This window comes from Vanellus vanellus, assembly GCF_965231255.1.
Source record: "Vanellus vanellus genome assembly, chromosome: 7".
In the NCBI taxonomy this organism is placed as follows: Eukaryota; Metazoa; Chordata; class Aves; order Charadriiformes; family Charadriidae; genus Vanellus; species Vanellus vanellus.
Genome location: NC_138912.1, coordinates 18,108,072 through 18,129,835, shown reverse-complemented (window position 1 = coordinate 18,129,835; position 21,764 = coordinate 18,108,072). Strand labels below are relative to the sequence as shown.

The 21,764-nt window shown below is 37.2% G+C and overlaps 1 protein-coding gene across 1 annotated transcript in view; it reads right to left on the bottom strand.

Moving 5' to 3' along the window:
- BTAF1 (B-TFIID TATA-box binding protein associated factor 1) overlaps nt 1-21,764 on the bottom strand; it is a 46,870-nt gene that overhangs the window by 11,609 nt on the left and 13,497 nt on the right. The window contains exons 4-23 of the mRNA XM_082486789.1: nt 19,471-19,617; nt 16,884-17,047; nt 16,457-16,593; nt 15,680-15,791; nt 14,328-14,396; nt 11,830-11,919; nt 10,236-10,331; nt 9,808-9,984; nt 9,100-9,240; nt 8,849-8,973; nt 7,636-7,756; nt 7,455-7,559; nt 7,066-7,215; nt 6,404-6,546; nt 6,059-6,233; nt 5,371-5,574; nt 2,985-3,411; nt 1,637-1,827; nt 546-699; nt 335-444 (exon numbers count right to left, since the gene is read on the bottom strand). Coding sequence (XP_082342915.1) covers nt 335-444; nt 546-699; nt 1,637-1,827; nt 2,985-3,411; nt 5,371-5,574; nt 6,059-6,233; nt 6,404-6,546; nt 7,066-7,215; nt 7,455-7,559; nt 7,636-7,756; nt 8,849-8,973; nt 9,100-9,240; nt 9,808-9,984; nt 10,236-10,331; nt 11,830-11,919; nt 14,328-14,396; nt 15,680-15,791; nt 16,457-16,593; nt 16,884-17,047; nt 19,471-19,617 — 3,038 coding nt within the window. The remainder of the gene's footprint in view (nt 1-334; nt 445-545; nt 700-1,636; nt 1,828-2,984; nt 3,412-5,370; nt 5,575-6,058; nt 6,234-6,403; nt 6,547-7,065; nt 7,216-7,454; nt 7,560-7,635; nt 7,757-8,848; nt 8,974-9,099; nt 9,241-9,807; nt 9,985-10,235; nt 10,332-11,829; nt 11,920-14,327; nt 14,397-15,679; nt 15,792-16,456; nt 16,594-16,883; nt 17,048-19,470; nt 19,618-21,764) is intronic.

The following is a 21,764-nucleotide window of genomic DNA, read 5'->3' as shown; positions in this document are numbered from 1 at the left end:
AGGCCAAGTCTAAACTGTAGATAGATGTTTGCTTTTGTGGTTTATTCTACAACCTGCTTAAACAAATACAGAATTTAACATCCTATAGGACACAGGGAAGACATAGCTTTGAAGAGTAACAGCTTAACTGCTGAAGCTAGAAAGCTATGTCTTCATCAGTTTATCACAAATAGGATACAGGACTTGGAGAACAGGCAGGCTAGCAAGTGCAATAAAAACATCATTTGAGCAAAATTAGAAAAACACCTAGAAAGAAGCCTTACAAAAAGATTTAAAACAGTGGTAGTGAACAGACTTAAATGCTTCATACAAAGCTGGTTTGGAAAATGATTACCAGAGGATGTAGCTGAGTGTCCATTGAAGCTGCCGTTGTTTCAAAAACCTGTAAAGAATTTACTAGCTCCTGGGCAGGAGCATCTCCTTTTTCCAGTAAAAACTTTCGGTCTGTTAAAAACAGAAAAGGTGTTCACAGTTTAAGACTGACATAGTGCAACAAGCCTACCAGCCCTACCCCCTTCCCAAGCTTAAATCAGAAGTGTAATTACCAAAATTATTTATGTGAATGTTGTTCCTTAATGAACCAACCATAGCATCCCAGAGATGTGGCAATCCCGTTGCCATTTCAGCACCAAAATGTTTAGCTATAGTAGATAAGGCAAATTCAGCTCCTCTTCTCTGTACAACGTAAGGTTTCTGAGCCTAGAATTAAATGATTTAACAAAGTAGTGAGGACAGATACATTTATGAAGAATTATTTTCAAGGTGGCTCCCATTGTTATACAGACATTCAATTCTGATTGTGTTTATAGCTATCTATGACACATTTGATGATAGATTTTTTTTTCCTAAGTTAGTTATTTTTTATACAGGTAAAGAAATGAAAATCTATTACAGCAGATGTTTTAAATCCTATAAACTTGGGGATATGGCTTTTGCCGATACAGGCCCACTTCAGCAAGAGGTTTTCCAACTGATTCCAGTTCCAGAACCTCAGATATTGCCAATACAGGGGTCACCAAGAGCAGTAACAGGCTAAAAAGACTTCCCAAAAGCAATACTTGATTTGTTATTCAGCCTCTTCTCTTGCTCCAACCCTCTTCAGAAAGCAGCACTGAAAAAAATCACTTTAACTAAGAACAAGATCCACAACACTGTTTAGGAATCAAACATGCTGAAGTTTTATAGGAATAAAACAGTAACAAAAAAATTTAGCCTATCAAGTGTGTAAGTCACACATATAGCCTAAATTCAGTCAAATTTAAAATGCAGTTTGTAATGCTTCAGAGCTTCTATTGTGCATCAAGATGACCAACGCTAAAATGGGTAACAGGACATAATCATAGCACAATTTGTGGAAATCCATTTGCATGGATTTATATTGAGATAGTTATACCCCATACTAAATGTAAAATGTTTCAGGAGTATTAATTTTCTTAATGACACACTGAAGATTTAAAGCATCGTATAATCATCAACTAACATATGCTGCTTGCATCACAAAATTTTTTGTTAACCCAGTTCTCTCATGAAAAGATCCTGGACATCCCTATTATAATGCTATCAACTCCAGTGAATTCAAACTAGTGGAAGGGAGGGGTGGATGTGCAAGTTGCAAATGCAAGTTTTTGAAGTTTACCTCATCAAGTTCTGTAGGAATGCTTCCACTACTGCCAGTAGGGAGATCTGCAATTGGGGCTTTTGGAGCTTTTGGAGTAGGACCTCGACGACTTGTGATGGCAAAAGCAGCTTTCTGATGTCTGTACAGTGTAATTATTCCCCTGTGCTTCGTAACTGTATGATGCATCCCATCTTTATCAGAGTTGGGCCCTAAAGGAAAAGAGAGAATAGCTGACAATGATTTAAGCTGCAGTTTAAAATGTAGGAAGTGATAGCTACCTACAAGTCATCTGCAGATCTCAACGTGCTTAAAAAAACAAACCCCGTGTCATCATCCTCTAGGATGGAAAAATTTAAGTACAGAGTGGAGTTACTCTTTTAAGAGCACATTACAGACTTGTCAAGAAAATTTAAGTGTGCAAACTGCCACATACATTCTTACTCAGCAAGAAATACAGGTAACAAAACTTCAGTCAAATATAAAAAGTTTGCACAACTACTTTTTATGCATAACAACATTTTCTAAAGTTTAAACAAACTTACATTCTGTGTCCTTTACAAACAGTTCAGACTTCTATCATGATACAATAGCAGATGCCATCAATATCTTTGGATTTGTTGATGTTTCTATTTATGCTAATTACCTTAATTTTCAGACATGAAAACTGTTATTCTACTCTGTGTATAAAGCAGTACATATTCATTAACTAGAATGTATAATGGTCACACCTTAAAGCAGGTTAGAATCTTTTGAGAGTATCAAGGCTTAATTTGTGTTGTTCATTCAATCCATACATTTTTAGCAAGGGACAGTCTTTTAAAGAAAATCCACAGAGTCAGAATGGTTTAGATTGGAAGGGACCTTAAAGATAATCCAGTTCCAATCCCCCTGCCATGGGCAGGGACACCTCCCGCTAGACCAGGTTGCTCAGAGCCTCATCCAGCCTGGCCTTGATTTGTTCCTTTCCAACACTGTCCTCATCTTGTGTTATCTTAATATTAGCCTACAGAATGTAACACAAGTCAGATTTTTTCTAACAGGCTACTCTAATTTCCATACCAATTAAATTTTGATTAAAAGCTTCAAAACACATGTAGATGAAATGTGATCAAGTGGATAATAATTGAACAACAGTAAATAACTGAAAATTGGAACAAAGTTCTTTTATACATAAAGTTTCTGAAAACTATACACGTAAGTAGTTGCACAGAGTGTGTAATTTAAGATACCTAAATGAAATAATTACTAATAAATGAAGACTGGCATTTTAAAAACACTAAAAACAAGACTCACTCACATACTCATATTAACAGTTCAGAGACAAGCAGACTTATTTTAAGAATCCTGGCAGTCTTAGATATCATACCTTTTGAGTTTTCATGGCTACTCTGAGGTTGTGCAGGACATGCTGCTAGTGGGGTAAGATGTGGATCCACGCAGAGGGAGTTGCAGAGATTTTTTATGATCTTTGAGTTGGGACAAGGAGACCTTGTTGTACACTGCTGAAGTAACTTTGCTATACATGAAGCCACATAGTTTTGTACAAGTGTATTCTCCTCTTTTTTGATAGCTTCCATTAAGGGTTTTATAACAGGATTTAGTTTTTCTGGAAGTTGCTGCAAGTTCACAACTGCACATGCAGCAAATGTATGGACCCGCAGATGCAACACTTGCCATTCTTGATTTGTTTCTGTAACAGTCATTTGGACTTGTTGTCGTTTACTGTCCAACTGCTGTAGAATTTTAGGATTCAAAGTAAAGGATGATGTCACTTCATTGAAAACAGAAGTAACCTAATAAAAAGGAAGAAGGAGTTACAAATCTGTTTCATTTACTGTAAAATGGGTTATCCTCTGGAAGCCATGGTTTTCACGGCAGAACATGAGCCACTTCACCAGGTATCATCATCTACATTTTCTCCAGCAAATAGCAGGAAATTGTAGTTTCTGTAGTTTCTGCAGCTCAAGGGGAAAATCAGGCATATAATGAACATGTCAAGTCTAGATTCCCAAAGCTAAAAGAGGAGTTTACATACTCCTCCAAATCTAGATTATCCTGTATCCGCCAGATATATCCAGATATTCTGGCACATGACAGATAAGCAAAGGAGAATATGCTATGAATAAAAGAGGTGAGAAAGGATGTGCAAGGTCCCATGCATGAAGAAGTTGTTTCTAAGCTGATTTTCTTTTGAGAAAAGAGACTAGGATAAAACTCTAAGTAAAAAAAGTCAGCACAACACAGTAGTTGCAGGACTTGCCATATCCTCCCCCACTCACAATTGGCTGTCTACTGTTGCTTAAATCTTTCATAGGAAAGAAAACAAAAGCAACATGGAATCATGGAAATGCTGAACTTAGTCTACTGGTAGGCTCCTAAGTAAAGGAAAGATGACAGCTGTTGAGAGGGCTAGTCTGAGGATTTGGGTTTGGGTTTTTGTTCTTTGTCTTTTATTTTTAAATGTTCAGGTCAAGTTTTTCAACTATCAGACTTGTACTACTTCATTCTGTAGGTACCTCAAGTTCTACTCCACATAAACTCTATGACTGGAATGATCAAAAGATGCAAGAAATATATATAGCAAGGAGGAGCACAGGGTTTTTACATCTAATGCTGGAGACCTATATTATAATGCGGAGTACATTTGGTGTCTGTATTACTAGATTTAAGAGGGACCAGTTGCGGTATATGAAAACTCCTGTACTTCACAGACTATGAGCTCACATGATTCTGTCTAGCTTTACCTTAGGAATTTATTCATTTTAGATGGTAGCCATAATCAGATCGGCTGCCAAAATCCCCTCAGCCCATATACACAACTATCTATAACTTGGAAATCTTGTCGTATCTTTGTAGTTAAGCCACTGCATATTACTACATAAATACTACCGTCTGAGAGTTTCAAGATCCATCATGCTACAGTCATCATGGCCATAACTGTACAAACTTAAACCTTCTTTTATTCTTATCCTCAGCAGCTCAGTTGCATACACAAACACATCCAGGATCCTAATCCCCCTCTCCTCCTCTGCCCCAAGCTGCACCACATCCATCACCATTCCTTCATCCCCCAGAAATACACACTCCTCCCACCCCAGTCCTGTTTTAATTTGCAGGCTTTCAAATCCACAAGCTTCTCATTTATACCCTACCTTATCTGTCCATACTCATATCTTTCTCTCTGATTAAAAGGCCAGTTTGGAGTTGGAAGAAAAACCATTTTATTTGTTGCCCCACCATTATCAGGTCTATTTTTACTTACAGAGCTTTTCATGTCAAAAGCTACCTTTTATTAGCACATCTAACATTGACATTTTCAGATTTAAAGAGACTGAACAATTGAACAGCCAGGAAAAAAACACTTTAAAACACATGCTTGGGGGGTGGAGGTGGGCAGTGAAGGTCCTAGAATTTACAGTTTATTTACTAGCCTTTTCACAGTGGTTTTGTAAGAGTTTCAGCCTGCTTTGGTTTATTCTGTGTAGATTTCAGTAGTGAATCTACACCTGGGATCAGAACACTGCCCTTTTTTTTTTTCTCCTGTTAAGTTTGGCATAGTCTGCAAACACCACAGGGGAATTGGTAAGTATCTATTACATATTTCACACACATATGGTGACTTTAACACACATTAAAGGATGTGTAAAGTCACCATATTATTTCTGAAAGTTACTGTCTGTGTAATAATTATGCCGAAGATGTACTTCAAGACAAGAATAGATTGGAAGGAAGGCAGGCATGCCTCTACTTACCAGCTCATTAGCTTGATCTATCGTAAATACACTGCAGTTTACTCTGTTTCCAATGTCAATGTGTGCATCAGCTAACAGTGAGATGAGTTGTTTACATTCATTCTGCATTCGTGTAAAAGGAACAGCAATTTCATCATAATAAAGATGTTCAGAAAGGACCCCAAGTAAACGAGGCTGCACACAAATGGCCACAGTTCTACACTCCTATAACAGGAAGAGACATGATTTGTATTTCTGAGTAATCACAATTTCTTTTGTTTGGTTTTGGGCAGTAAACAGCACAATCTAGCTACAAAAAAATCCAGTTTCCAGAGGGACCCTTAACATTTGTAACCCAAAATACTAAAGATTATGAACAAAACCTTCTAGTCTGCCACTAGAAGTGAAGTGATGGTGACTACAGGGAAGATAGCCATGTTAAAAGGAAGCACTGACCTTAGATAACATGCATCTTGAACAGATTCATTTGTAGAAGAAATGTGAACATATTTACTGATTCATAGTTCTGACAGTTGGCATTTAGCTAGAGTAATGTATTCCTCCATTGTCTAACAATCAAGCTTTTAGTATTTAGATGTATAAATACCATTTTAGCTTATCAACTGAAATTTTATTTCAAACTAAGAAGACGACAAGCTGTGGATTAAAATAGTAAGCAAAATTTATTTTTGCTGCAGAAACATCCTACCTTTTGCAAGGCTGCCCACTCACAGATTACTAATGCAACACTAATCCTCTGCAAGGCAGATTTAGAATTCAAGTGGAAGAGCAGTAGCTGAGCTAATGATTCAGCTGGCTTTATTTCTTGAGTAACAGTATTTACACCTGGGTCACAAATGCAACAACAAAGTGCTCCCAGCAACCTGACAAAAGGAGAAAGAACAGTCACTTCAATGTTACAATTACCCTGCATTTAATGATTCAAAATGAAGATGCCAAAAAAGTCTACATAATTAGATTTTGGCAAAAACATTATATAATGAAAGAGATAAATTGCTTTTAAATTTTTTTTTCAGATTTCCAATAAACTGACTTTGCTGCCATCATCCGAGCTCGCATGACAACATAATCCCTGGTTGCTGGATCTTCTGCAATGCTGTCTGCCCCAGCAATATATTCCTGAATCACTTCCTTATTCTGGGTTTGACCTTGCCGCAGTTTAGTGCCTGCCTTCTCCTATGGAATAAAGTTGGGAGAGGTTGAAAGTAAGTGTGCTTGTAATAGAAAAGATGAATTCATATTCCATAACATATACAATAACAATTATACCCTGCAAGAGTTGGACTAAGCCAGAACATTTCTTGGATAACAGACTTCTTTAAGTAGTTAATCACTGCAAATCATCCCTCTGCTAATAGTATTCTATGGTCCTCTTTCAGCATGTTTTCAGAAATAACACAATGCTTTAGACTTAACTCAGTCCTGCAAACAGATGGTTTTGGAACCATGATGGTTATGGAACCATGTAAATAAAGACTTTATAAAGTATTCACAGGGAGCATGCTACATGACAGAACTTTGCATTTTCATGCAACCTGACAAGAACTATTTCGCTGTACAGACTTGAGGCTTGTAAGACAGAGTTGTAGAAAGGCACCACCACTCCCCTCTAACACCTTGAGAACATGTCTTTATATACAGCTAATGAATTTCCTATTTTCCCCAGAACAGTTAGTGAGGTTATATTTCACTTACTTTTGATCTGGTTTTTACTTCTAGCAACATGTTTAAGTCAATGGGCAAATGAGATGGCTGCATCATTAAGCAGAGCCAGGCTCCCATCCATGGACAAGCAGCTGCAACCACATACTGTACAGATGCCTTGTTTAACAGTTCCAGCCATACCTGGGGAAAGAAACAGTGGAAGTCATGACAAATTTGTACATGGTCTACGTAAGATCATATGTATGCTGAAAGTGTAGGAACCATCCTATTCTCCTTCACTCTATAATAAAGCATCAAATAGGCTATCTACAAAATAATTAACATGAACAAACTATTCTTTATCTGCACAGAAGTATAGAGGATATGAAAGAGCAGGATACACAGACACTATATATCTAGGTCATAAGTCATGCAAATACCTTGTGAATAAGATCCAAAATTTCTTGGTTGCTTTCTAAGATACAAAATTGAAATATGTGCCTCAACATGTCTTGCAGAATTGGAGTCAGCCATGTTGAAGAGCTCTGAAACAATGGTATCATATGATTAAACAGATTCCAATATGTATCATAATAAAACACTAATACCTCTAATTCTTACCTGGTCTTGGGTAGATAGCAGTGTGAATAATGTTTCCAGTGCTGCTTTTCGCACAGAAGATATAGTATGATGCAAGAATGGCCACACACGCGGGACCAAAACTGTCAGCGATTGCTGAATACTAGTACATGAAGGGAAGACGTAGAGGCAATGATAGGGAAAAAAAAAAACAAACATACACACAGAGCTAAGTTAATTTTGTTTATCCTCAGTTAACATTTTATCCAAAAGAAAGCTTTGTTTTTTAAAAAGAGAAGCATTATTGTATATGCTTGGTGATTTTAAGTGAAGGATCAGCTTAAAAATTTAAAATAGTTTGAGTTGTTATCTTTTTTCCAGGAAAATGCTGTTTTTTCTTACTGGTATAAAGAACTAGTTGATTCAAGCATGTATTTTTACTATATTGTTTCCCAGATTATACTTTGGGCTTTGTTCAACTGTTTAGAAAACAAAGGTGTTTTCTTTTTGTTTTGAATTTATTATTAGGCATTTATGAGTTTAGAAATAATTTTAAACAAGCTTCGATCTTTTGTGCATGAACTTGCACATCAGCTGATGCATGTAGTACATGCTGAATTAAGATGGCATTAGTGACAAAACTTCTTTTTTAGTTTTGGATTTGGGCAAAAACCATTTTCAGCAGTGACAGTCATATAGGATGAGAAATATAAGATGTGGAAAACATCTATCTTAAGTGCAGATGCTGAGAGTTACCATGTGTATTATGAAAAATGTTAACATACTAGCATGCAATTCCTTTAATTTGACAGAGTCCTAAACAGAGAGGAACTAGGCACGGTCTTCAACCAGTCACACAGAATTACTGGTTGTACTATTGACGCGAATTTTGAAGTTTGTAGCTTTCCTTAGAACTGTTTCAATAGTAAAGTTCTACAGGTACACACACGAGTTTTAATGTACATAGTTTGCTCTCTTGTTTGGAGTTTGTCAACACGGGGCAGACAAACAAGCAGTTTGTGGGCAGGACCACCATATGAATGGAACCAATACCCTTTACTAAATAGCCAAGATGAACCGGGGGGGGGGGGGGGGGGGGGGGAAACCCTCACATATGAACGATGTCTAGTACCTTTTAATTATTTTGTTGCCTTTTACTAATGTAATGAAAATAGCAGCATTGTCCTAATCTTCACTTTAAGGAAAAGCAAGAGTAAAATCTGCAATACTGAAGCAATACTAATTAAAAAGTTACCTGCATTTGCGGACCTGAGGGTAAGTCAGAAGGGAAGAAAGAAGGATCATGATACTGTTTGTGGAAGCTGTCAAGTCATCCAACTCCAGAAGTGCATCCCACAAGGTATTAAGAATAAAAGGCACCTACACAAATAAGAGGTTATTGTACAAAAAACCAGAAAAATCTAACTGCTGACTATAAGTGTTATTTTATTCACGCAGACCAAAAGTGAACTTTTAATCAGAACTGATGGAAAACAATTCAGTCACCTTCTGAGACTGAAGTTGGACCAGGCTTTCCACTACCGGTACTAAAGATGCTGCAGCAACAGCTCGGACATCATCATCCAGATCTTGGAGACCTTCAATTATTGCAGGCAACACTTTAGGCAATAAAGTGTTGATCATGTCCTGCCAAAAAGATCACAAGCGTTTTTAAACTTAAAAAGTAATGCCCCAAACAACCAAGATGTACTATTGAGTGTGTGAATAAAACTTATACAAAACAGAAGCTACAGGTCCAAGACTATAATCTAAATATTGTAAGTTGCCATTCACGAAGCAAAACCTAGGTTATGAACTTGAATGAACTGTAACTCAGCTCAGAGTTGGCTTGGTTGGGTTTGGTTTTTTTTTTTTTGGTGTAAACAAAGCTCAGTGTTTGCAGAATAACACCATGAATAGACTGAACTCTTGTAGCACTCAGGTCTGTTATCCTGGCACATGAAAGTATACAAGCTTAGTCTCTATCATGTTTTATGCAAGTAACTTATCAAGTTACAACAGTACAACTTCGCTGTGTACTTGCAGATTCCTGCAGCCTGGATACAAAAATGCAGTGACACATTTAAAACCATGTGAGGCTGCAGCACAAGAAAGCTTGCTTTATCATACCTATCTAATGTTCAGCCACATTCCCAACTTTGAGCAGATCTTTTTGTTCCAGAGCTCTCTGCAATTTGTCATGAGGGTTATTACCTGACGCACTGCCAAAGCGTACTTTATTCCTAGGAGACCACCATGTCTCACTTCCCACTGTTCCTGTGTAAGCAGCTTCAGGAGAACATCCACAGTTTTATGAACTCCAGTCTCATTCATATGTTTCAATACTACTCCCAAAGTCTGAGCACAAGTCTCACGTACCGGTGCTACCACCTAGGATAAAGTAAATGATAAACAGGTATTTCTGTATGAAATTTGACTTAGAAAGAAACCAATATGAGTAGAGTCAGATGACCAAAACTGCTACATAAACAAGGCAAATTGTATGTATCGGCTTATGTAATAAGCATCTGTGAACAATTACAACAGGCACACGCACTAGCACTATACAAATTATGACTTATCTGCTGCAGTATCTCCTACAGAAGCCTGCTGATCTACCTGTTCACTTAGAAATAACTTACTTCATCTGAAACAAAGTCTCCAAATCTGTCTAATGCAAACACACAAAGGAGTCTAATAACCAAGTCTTCTAGCCACTCCTGATGCTGCTGAATCATCTGTAAAAAGAGAAAAATTGAACAACTTGACTATATTTATTCATAAAGGATTTCTGATATGCTTGTTTTAGCTAAAATTTATATAAAAGATATGACAACGTATGTTTAAATTGACTGAATATAGTCATCTTGCACAGATAGTCAAGGCAAAATAGTCAGCACTAATTCAGCTTATCTGGCTTATTACAAACACCATAATGTTTTGGGTTTTTTTTAAAAAAAACACATAGTATCTTTATCAAAAGGCTAGAGAGAACCTTGTAAGGTAGACAGATAATTTTGTCCCTACATGGCACATAAAGGTAAGGTCATTCAGATAATCTATACTGATTAATAGCAACATGTCCTAGGCAAATCAATTCATAGGTGTTTGAAGAATACTTACAAGTAAACAAACTATGAAGCAGTACTTCTCCACTGTGGGAGACCCAGTGAAAGAAACTTGCTTTTCAGCCAAGTCTCCTCCAGATTCAAAGCAATTTAGACCAAGCCTGTCTTGAAGCTCTGGCCTCTGTTAATTAGAGACCCAATAGCTCTGTAACTCAATCTCAGAGCAGAAGCCTCATAAAAGCAAGAGCTCAGGCATCATCTTTCCACTGTTTGCCTACTAGATCACCACTTCCCTTGAAAACTATCATTTTTATGAATACTTTAATCATATTATGGATTTTATATTCCCATACACATCAAAGAATTATAGCCTGCACATAGCATGCACAGCAGTCTTTGAAGCTAGCCTGGAGTAAACACTCTTTCCATAAATAGTTAAGAAACTGCCTAAAGTATCTTATCATTGCAGTATGTATTATAACTACCCTGCAATCTCCATGGAACAAATACTACTCCCCATGGAAGCAAGGAGAGAGAGCAGCTTTTACTTTCCTTATATAAAAAATATGCTGAAGTAGCTTGATTTGTATTTGATAAACGTATCTCCTCATTCTTCAACACTCTCTAAACCACAAGCTCTCCCAGTTGCTTTTACAACAGGGAAGACAGTATGAATCAGGATGAGATGCACTGTTAGTAATCAAGTTATTATTGTTAGGATATTTTTTAAAAGTGTTTTCCTTTTAAATAGACTATTTAAATACTTTTTCTCATAATAACAAAGCAAGCAGATCAATAGAGTCACCTTACTATTTAAATGAATAGAATTAGATGGTCTGAGACGCTTCACTAGAGTTGTAAATTTTGTTTCAGCATACCTTTAGCACGACCTGAAAACTATATTTTCTAGTATGGAAGCTAGTGTTTAATAACTTTACACACAGTCTGCATACAAATGGCTGCTTATACAGTAGTACTGTTTTTTGCACAGGCTTTTTAAAAGAACACAAACATTTCAGGGGTACATAAAATGATTTTTGAGCAGACAAATCTCATGGTTTATATTACCCTAAGTCATCCAACTCCTGCAAAGGTTAAGTATTTTAAGAAGTCAGTTTTCTAAACTTCATTTAAGAAATATGTTAAGTCTACATGACTGGAAACTTACTTCTTCTAAAGAGCTGTCTCCCATTTTACCACCACTTTTACCATGAGCTTTGAGTATCTCCCTCAGTCCAGTACCTGCACCATGTCGAACCTAGAAAAGTGGAATAAAAAGTCAGTTTTTAAATATTTAGGAACAGAACATAAAACCACACTGGATAACTGAAACACTACTTGTTTGTCTTTAATAAAGATATTTCAAGTGCTGCAGTTAGTGGTACTTAGACTTGTAGGAAAAGGTAGTATTTTATTAGATCAAACCATATACTTAATCTGTCCAAAACAATCCTGTTTTTCCCTATTTGTCAGCTTATGGACAGAAGCAATTACGAATTGCTTCTATTTTCTAACACAGAAAATATTGTTACTGTATTATGTTACAAACCACTAGTTTTCAGAGAAAGATCAACTAGAAGATATAACTGGTTTTAATAAGTTTATAAGAATATTGCTTTTCTTCAGCTTATATTTCTTAAGCTCTGTATCTTTATAGTATGTTTTTCTCTAAAACTCTGTATTTCTTAAACAGAGTTTGGATCCCCACCAAATATTTTGGGGACTGCAAAACAATATTTCTGAGAATTACTATTCAGCATAGCTTACAAACCTGCCCTGCTTGGCTAAATATTAAAAAAGTAAGTGAACAAGCTATATGGGAAAGCAAGTTACAGTCACTTGTATGTTCCCACCAAACAAGAACAGTTGAACACACTAGGAAGTGTTTTGGAAATTACAGAAGACCAGTAGAAAGATGTGTTACAGATGCACCCATTTCTGGTATTTTTGATACCTAACTCGACTAGTAATCGGCTAATCAAGAAAAGTCCACTCAATAGATACACACAAAGTTGCAAAAGCAAAGTTTTGAACTGGGTTTTCATTGAGAGGCCTTTACATATGTTAGAGCAGAACTTAGTGTTCTTCTTATTGTATTTCATCTTGTGACGGTAACAAATAGAACTGAGTAGTTGGTAGGTCCTCCCTTAATCAGAATATGTTAGATGAAATGCAAGCATATGTGCTCCCATATGTACAGCTCAGCGGCTGTTGGTAAAAGCTATAAGCAAGCCACCAAAAACCTGCCAGAGAGCCTAGTCTTAAAATCCTAATTGCTCATAATACACCAATCGTTTGTTTATTTGGTCCAAGATTGCTTATGAGCTAGTTTTTACAAGCCAAAAGAGGAAGACTTTGCTAATTAACTGCTCAGCTTCTGCAAACAGAAAGCAACAGCAAGACAGACAAATAGATAAAGGAAATGCCAGCAGCAGGATTCATCTCGCCCGACTTCAGCTGCCTATAAGCTAGGTAAGCAGTCATCCAGACTGCCTCCAGGCATTGCAAGAAGAGGCCATTTTATAAACATGTATTTTGAGGCAGTTTAGCCTGTTTTTCATCCAGAACATACCGTAATAATGATTCTTTATTGATCTACATCCTTAATTAAGATGTGTGTACGATGTATCAAACATACCAAGAAAGCTATGAAAATGTCTGCATTCCAGACAACAAGTGGACTTTGGCTACAACTGCAAACAGGCTGCTTTCAAGTAAAGTGAGGCTTATTAGCTCAGATGCAGTGATGTGCCACATGAATATAATTATCTTTTTCTGGGTCCAAAATAATTGCACTGGCTGTGTTTTCAAGTTTGAGGTCAGTATGGGCAGAGCTAACTTGCTATCACTGAAACTGTGCTAGATGCACCTAAGTGTTAAAGTTGGTGTTAACATTTAATCTTTAAAAAGATCAACTTGTTGATTAAAAAAACTGAAGTTAGTTGACAACAGTTACTTCCATTGCCTGCTCAAGGAAGAAAGATCATTGTCAGCTACTTGACATTTTTGGTTGGAACTGATATCAAAGTTTGTGGAAAACAGTATAAGGATTGAATAAGAGTGAGCAAAACAGGTTTTGAATCTTGAAATTAAGTTGTCCAGGCAACCAAATATATAGTTTTTGTAGCTGGTATTTACTAAAGCTCTAAAAAAAGTTAGAGGTTCCTTTTTATAAATGAAGAGAACAACTAATAATTTGTAGCCTATCCCCTATTACCAAAGGAGTAATTTTTCACTCCCTTTTCTACTAGCTTAGCATTAGACAAACGCGCCAGTGCTGTCAGCAACACTTGCACAACATTCCTCAAACTTTTGATGAATCCAAACCTGTTTTAATTGCATAATCTTTTTGAGCATAGATTCATGTGCTTTTATTTTACTTTAATTTCAATACTTCTAAAATTCTCACTTATAATGACTGCTTTCTGTATCTTTCCTGCTCTCAAGTATGTTACACATCTGTTTTCATTTCCCCTTTAAACGAGTCTTAAAAACCACTTAAATTCTCTACAAAGCACATTTGTCTTGGCTAATCTGTATTTATGATTGATGTAATTTTTGATATCTTGCAAAACGCTTTTAAGTCCTGTGCATACAATTTTTATGCTTCTGTTGAAGCCTTTTTGTAATCTATATTATACACCTTAGATACTGCACACGTCTTACCTCCCAAGAAGGGTTAAAGAGATCATTGCACACCTCCTCACAAAAGCTTTCCAGAGGCCATTCATTTGTCTAAATTCATAAAAAAAATTAAGTACAAGATTAAAAGAGAAAGGGATCAGGTGAACACTTCTCATGTTGTACACCACTTAGATATGTGAAGATAACAAAGACCTCCAAAAGCTTAAGTATTTCTCTTTGTTACTGGACAGAATTGAAAAAAAAACCACAACCTTCTTCCACACTTCAGAAACTTTGCCGATGGGCACTGGATCTTTTAAAAAGCTTATGAAGTTTGTCTGTTACTAGTAACATCTTCTCTATGGTAATTAACTCAGCCTCCCTTTAGAAACCATGGTAAGGCAGAAAATTAAGCAAAGTTTCTTACCCTCCCCAGTGATTCTTTAAATTTATGAACTTTGCCTTTAAAGAACACAATAGGCAAGTTTCAGTTTGAAATTACACTACATAATCAAATTGGGCCAATTAATCCAGTAATAAACACCACTGTTTTCAAAACACATTCTGCACTTTTGATAACCAGAAAAATAGCCACTATCCCAAAACTTCCTACCAGGAAACTGACATGGCTGTGGAAAGGAAATTATGATACTAACACCAGTAAGTTCACACCATCACAAACACAAAGCATTTGAAAGGCTAGCAACCAGCAGCTATTCAGCTTGCAGGTATTATTAATCACAAATTAATTTTCCAATCATCATTTCACAAATATGAATTTAATTACTAAGCTATGTCTATAAAAGTCTTTTTTTTAGAATACTGACTAATCAAGGTAAAGTGTCTTCAAATAAACTTCCATATACCATTTGTATTCTGGTGTAGCATTTCTTAGAATTTTTCATCTTTTTGCTCTATTGAAACAAATGCAAGTTTTTCTAAGACCAAGGTAATTGTTCAAGTCTTCAACTACTAAAGATAGAACTTAATTCTAAAATAAGCCTAATTAAAGTAAGGCGAAGATTAAATAAAGCGTACACGAACATTTAGATCAAATTATTTATGGCTCAGTGTAATCCTATCATTTAAGCGTTTAGCACAGTTTTACATTTTAATACCCAGGTCTGACACCTGTAATCCACCTACTCAGGTTCATTTGGGTCACAAACTGCTACCAGTGGATTAAATTTGCTTTCTTCCTCAGTGCTATAGACAGTTTGAAGCTCATTTTCTTCATTACATACAGGAGTAAGCTGGCAAAGACGTGCTTTACTCCATTTCTCTTAATGCTAAAATGACTAAAGAATTTGGGAGCATAAAGGAGTTTTGGTTTACATTACTCTGCCAAAAAACTGAATGATCATTGCTGCTAACAGCAGAACAATACATAATACCTCTTCTGGAGCATTTTCTACCAGAGCTTTTGAGTCTGCGGCAGGCTGGCTGATGACAACATTTGCAACTTTTCTTCTCTTTTCTTCTGGTTCTCCATCTGTGCTATCATTGCTGAGAAGGAACAAGTATAAGTTTATGAACTGAAAGTATGCTTTAGGGGAAGTAATTACTTCTACAGCTGAATTCTTAAGATAAAATAAAGTGTGACAAGAATAAAAAAAAAAAAAAGATTTAACACTGTGAAATATGCAAAATAGGTAAGTTTACATGTAAAAAAAAAAAAAAAAAAATAAATCAGTGAAGAGACAGCAGAATACTGTCCCAAATTGGCAGTGCTTCTCAGCCTTTTCCAAGAAATACAGAAATTCTTAAATAAAGTCAAGGAAAGATAATTTTGTTTACTGCTTGTTGTAAACACAGTAGGTACAATAATACGTCACTATAAACAGTGAGGAACACAGCATACATCAGAAAGTTGTATCTTAAATTTTTAGTTGTTGTTTATCTTCTTAAATCACTCATTTTCATTCATTATTCTTAAGCCATATTTAATAACAGGGACAAACCACAAATTTTAACTGTAGCATCCCATTATTTCAAGATCACTCTGAAGCTAGGTCCTTAATGAAGCTACACTGGGAATAAGTACGGCACATCAGCTTTTTACCATCAGCACAATTAGCACATAAAAGATTAAGATGCAAAGACTGTAGGAAGTTTTTCAACAGATAAGTCAAATCACAATCCCAGCTTAACTGAAATAAAAGCTGTTATACCTCTTCTCATTAGCTTCCACTGCATCTCTGGATCTTTGCTTTGCAAATAACTTAGCCATTCTTTTGGCTTTATTCTTTTGTCTACTGCTCATACCAGCTCGAAATTCTGAGTCAATTAACTCAGCAGCCTGAAGAGTCTGAAAGAGAAGTCATTCATTGTCAATTCTTCTTACAATGAAGGTCCTGAAAAATTCTCAAACACACATTGCTCTCAACTTCCCCAACCCTCCATTTCAAACTCAGAACAGTAGTTTGACATCAAATACTAACATGCAACTATGATGTGTAAGAATTCAGGAAGCCAAAGCATACCATATTAGATGTTGATCATTGTACTTAAGATATAGAGATTATAATCACAGAAGCACAAATAAAGCAAACCCACTGTATTATTCCTTGCAGTAAAACAGCCCGAGGTTTTACCTACAGGTTGTTTGTTTACTAGTGAAACTGAAGAAGGAGAATAGTCCAGATCTTCATCATTGAACAGATCTTCGGTATTCATCCCAATTGCAGCACCCATATCTAAGCCAAGTTTCTTTTGTAAGAGTTTCCTCTGCCGTGCTATCCTCTCTTTAGGATCAATTTCACCTTAAAAGAAAGTTTTTTTAAAAAAGGAAGATGTGTCAGATTTCCAACCAGATGTATTAATGAAGATTTGCTCAATGAAATAACATAAGAAACCCAAAAGGTACAGAATGAAATTGTACTTGGCTAATACATCAACAGAATTATTATAAACTGAGTGACAATGATTCCTAGGAAGACCTTTTCTGCTGCTGAAGCTATACTAGTACTTAAACTGCGATCAATTTTTAAGCAGAAAATAACTCCCCCGAAATTCATTAAATTACACTTGGTCTACAGAAGTAAAAACTTTCCCCCAAATTTTTAGGAAAGTGCACTTTGAAAGGAGTGAATTAACACACTAAAAAATAAATCCAGCAACTGGTTCAAGAACTAGCGCTTTTTTATTGAGCACACACATCCCTGGGGGATCTGTTAACTTTGGCAGTTTTGATTTTGGATTTGTTTTTTTGTTAATTTTAAGGTTTCTTTTCCTCCTAAATTTTATCTTCTGTTGGGAAGCATAGACCTAAGAAACAACAACCACCAATACAACCCCTCAAATCATATTCAACCCAGCATCCTGCATTAAGCTAGGTTGAATCTGAACCCGTTTTCTTCAGAATCATTCTTCCTTGTACAATACACTAGACCCAGGTGTCTCCTTCCCTTCTGCCCAAACTAACTCCTGACAGCAATATAGACTAAAGCATAAGTATGATTTTCCCAAGGTGCTAGAGTCTGTTAACACTCCTATCCTCAATCTTCATGCATCAAGCAAGGCTCATTTAGGAAGTTAATAGAAGCTACCTCAATAATGTTGTGAAGCTTCAGCCCTAATTACTGAACACCTGGACTTTGGGAGCACCCACATTTACATAAAAAAAAGATGTAGTGCCCAAGTAAAATCAACCCTCCAAGTAAACCACAAGTTGTAGATTGTATGGCTGTCAGACTTTGCTCTCTTTTTACATGTGCAGTATGGAAATCAGTGAGGAGACTGGGTGGGGGTTTTTTTTGACCAATAGCTGCACATAAAATTGTAAGTAACCAATACTGGCAGAATTTTGGGGTATACGCCAGGTTGAGTAGTAATTAGTAGTTAATAAGGAAGTTAATAAACATCAATAAGCTTTTTTTTTATTGCATTTAACTGGAGAGCAGAGAAATACAAACAACTTCTATTCTCAAGAAAATATTTTTCCTTTCACAAGTTCATCTTAGGAAAAAGTGTCAAAGATTGCTAATTCTAAAGATTACTTAACTTGCTTTACATCCATTCACGTTAGCTGCTTATTTGAAAAGGAAAGCTGCTACGAAATGCAGAACAGAAAGTAGCCTTTGTACATTTTCCCACCAGTTAAAAAAGCAGCAACAAAAACTATTTTTAGTTTTATTTTTTTATTTTTTGATATTTATTTATTTTTTTACTTATTTTCATTCATAAAGTTATTTACATGATATCATATGACACTGGGACAAATATCAGTCTTCTATGAGCTATAGTGCCCTATTCCATCTATTTGATTTCTGAAGAGGTACAGTTTCATTAGAAGAGATACAACTTGTACAACACCTTATTAACCTAGCATAAAAGATGGCAAGCAACAAAACAGCAGCCAGGCTTAACAGACAGGATACTGCTTAAGTGTCAGCAGCCGTAGATTCTGTTCCTTGCTGAGCTAGTGATCTTCTGTGTACACTGCACAGAACGCATCACACAGGGAACAACAGAATCAGGGCTGTGCCGTCAGAACAGATTCTTATCTATAGCATTATTTCATTTGGTGAAGAAACTGGAAGATGGAGTAGAATTAGAGCAGGAAAGCACAGTAATAGCAAAAAAACCAAGCTTAGATTACAATAATTTAATGTCATTACACTGATATAAACCAACTCTCAGCTACAAAGTTACAGAAAGATATCAGACAAGTCACTTGAAACAAGACATCAAAGAGGCACTGATATTTGACCTTTCCACTTTGACAGTTTTATCACAGTATTTTTCACACAATCTTTCTATATTTGAAACCTTCAAGCTTTTAAATAAGACACATCCTACTACTATATTTGGGAACACTTTTAATGAAGAAATGCGGTGATGGTTCCTGCACCTCTTAAAAAGTCTACAGAGGTTCTACAGGAGTCTTTAACATTGCTTTTTCTGCTTCCTCCTTCAGGTTTCCACGTTCCTCTTCCCCCCTGTACACATACTAATTCTGATAAATAAAAGTAAAACCAAACAATACCCACCCACCCCACCCCACCCCCCCCAAAAATCATTTTACTTGAGAAAGATAATACAAACCGGTTTTGTTGGGGAATATTTTTTCCATTATTTCCTAGCATTCTGAGAAACCATGGATGACTAGACTCATAATACAGCCGCAACAAACTTTTGCAAATCAGTAAGTTTACTTGTTTGCAAGTAAGATATAAAGATATACCTGATTTATCATCTTGGACTTCAAATTCTGCACCAGCAGATCCAAGAAGAGATGCACCATGTTTTAACAACCGACATATATCAAATCCGTCAAAACGCAAGCGATCTGTTGAAGGTGAATCTTCCATGGGACTTTCTGAGCCTGGTTCTACATAGGACATTGAAAATAACATTAAGGACAACGTGATGAAATTTTTGTTTAAAGTTCTGGCAGAAAATTAAGCAAGAAATAATTTCTCTCCTCCAAAGGAATCATCAGACACACATCATTTTGATTCACAAAGAGTAAAGGCTCCATTTCACAAAAGCAGCCTGAAAGAGCTCACTCAACACAGGATTTTTTTTTTTTTAAATGTTCTTCCCTTGACAAATTTAGCTTTTTAAAATCTTGGACAGACACACCACTAGGTCTTCTCTGTACACATACAGCAAACTTGTTGTTTGAACTGCATATGGCTCACAAGTAGTTCAAACAATTATCATGCCTACACTGTATCGTATCACCAACAGCCAAGCATCCTTGATATGGAAGCTGGAAAGTGGTCTTAACAGGTGTGGGAGAAAGTCAGCTACCAAGGGCTGCTGGAGAGTAAGTACTCAAATCTAGACTCTTAAATCCAGCTGCAGGTACAGCGTGGTTTGATACTGACACAGAAGAGGTTTGTTCCTCACAAGGGGTCTTATTATTTCCTTGTTATGAATTAACTTCCAACGTATTCCCTCCCCTCGACACTCAGATTAGCGTTTCATGGCTCCTAGTCACGTGCCACTTAAGTATCCAAAAAGATTGGCTATTCCTACATAATCCAGCATGCTCACATCCTGAATTACAACCAGCAATATAAATACAATTGTTGCCTACAAGAAACACAGCATTTAGTTCGGTCTGTTTCAACCCACACTCACGTTTATTTATGAAGGCGTGTTCGTTTACAGTAGAATGAGTCTAAGTGCACAAAACACTGTAAAACATAAACACCACCTACATTTCTTCAGACCTGAAGTTAACATTTCATAGAATCATAGAATTGCTGAGGTTGGAAGAGGCCTTTAAGATCATCAAGTCCAACCACTAACCTACCCTGACAAAAACCACTTCTAAACCATATCCCTAAGTACCTCGTCTACCCTTTTTTTTTAAACACCTCCAGTGATGGTGAATCCACCACCTCCCTGCGCAGCCTATTCCAATGTTTAATAACCCTTTCAGTAAAAAAGGGTTTCCTAATATTCAATCTAAACCTCCCCTGACATAACTTAAACCCATTTCCTCTCATCCTATCACTTGAGAAGAGGCCAGCCCCCACCTCTAAGGTCTCCCCTCAGCCACCTCTTCTCCAAGCTAAACAACCCCAGTTCCCTCAGTCATTCCTCAAAAGATTTGTCCTCCAGACCCCTCACCAGCTTTGTAGCCCTTCTCTGGACATGCTCCAACACTTCAATGTCCTTCTTGTAGTGAGGGGCCCAAAACTGAACGTAGTACTCGAGGTGGGGCCTCACCAGTGCCGAGTACAGGGGGTTGATCACTTCCCTAGCCCTGCTCACCACACCATTCCTGATACAGGCCAAGATGCTGTTGGCTTTCTTGGCCACCTGGGCATACTGCTGGCTCATATTCAGTCAGCTGTCCAACAACACCACCAGGTCCTTTTATACCAGGCAGCTTTCAAGCCACTCCGCCCCAATCCTGGAGTGCTGCATGGGGTTGTTGTGACCCAAGTGCAGGACCTGGCACTTGGCCTTGTTGAACCTCATACCATTGGCCTTGGCCCATCGGTCCAGTCTGTCCAGATCCCTCTGCAGAGCCAACCTACCCTCAAGCAGATCAACATGCCCGCCTAGCTTAGTGCCATCTGCAAACTTACTGAGGGTGCATTCGATGCCCTCATCCAGGTCATTGATAAAGATATTAAAGAGAACCGGCCCCAGCACAGAGCCCTGGGGGACACCACTTGTGACTGGACACCAACTGGATTTAACTCCACTCACCACCACTCGCTGGGCACGGCCATCCAGACAGTTTTTTACCCAGCGAAGAGTACACCTGTCCAGGCCATGAGCAGCCAGTTTCTCCAGGAGAACGCTGTGGGAAATGGTGTCAAAAGTTTTGCAAAAATCCAGGTAGGTAACATCCACAGCTTTTCCCTCATCCACTAAGCGGGTCACCTTATCATAGAAGGAGATCAGGTTTGTCAGGCATGACCTGCCTTTCACAAACCCATGCTGACTGGGCCTGATCACCCTATTCTCCTGCATGTGCCGTGTAATGGCACTGATGATGATCTGTTCCATGAC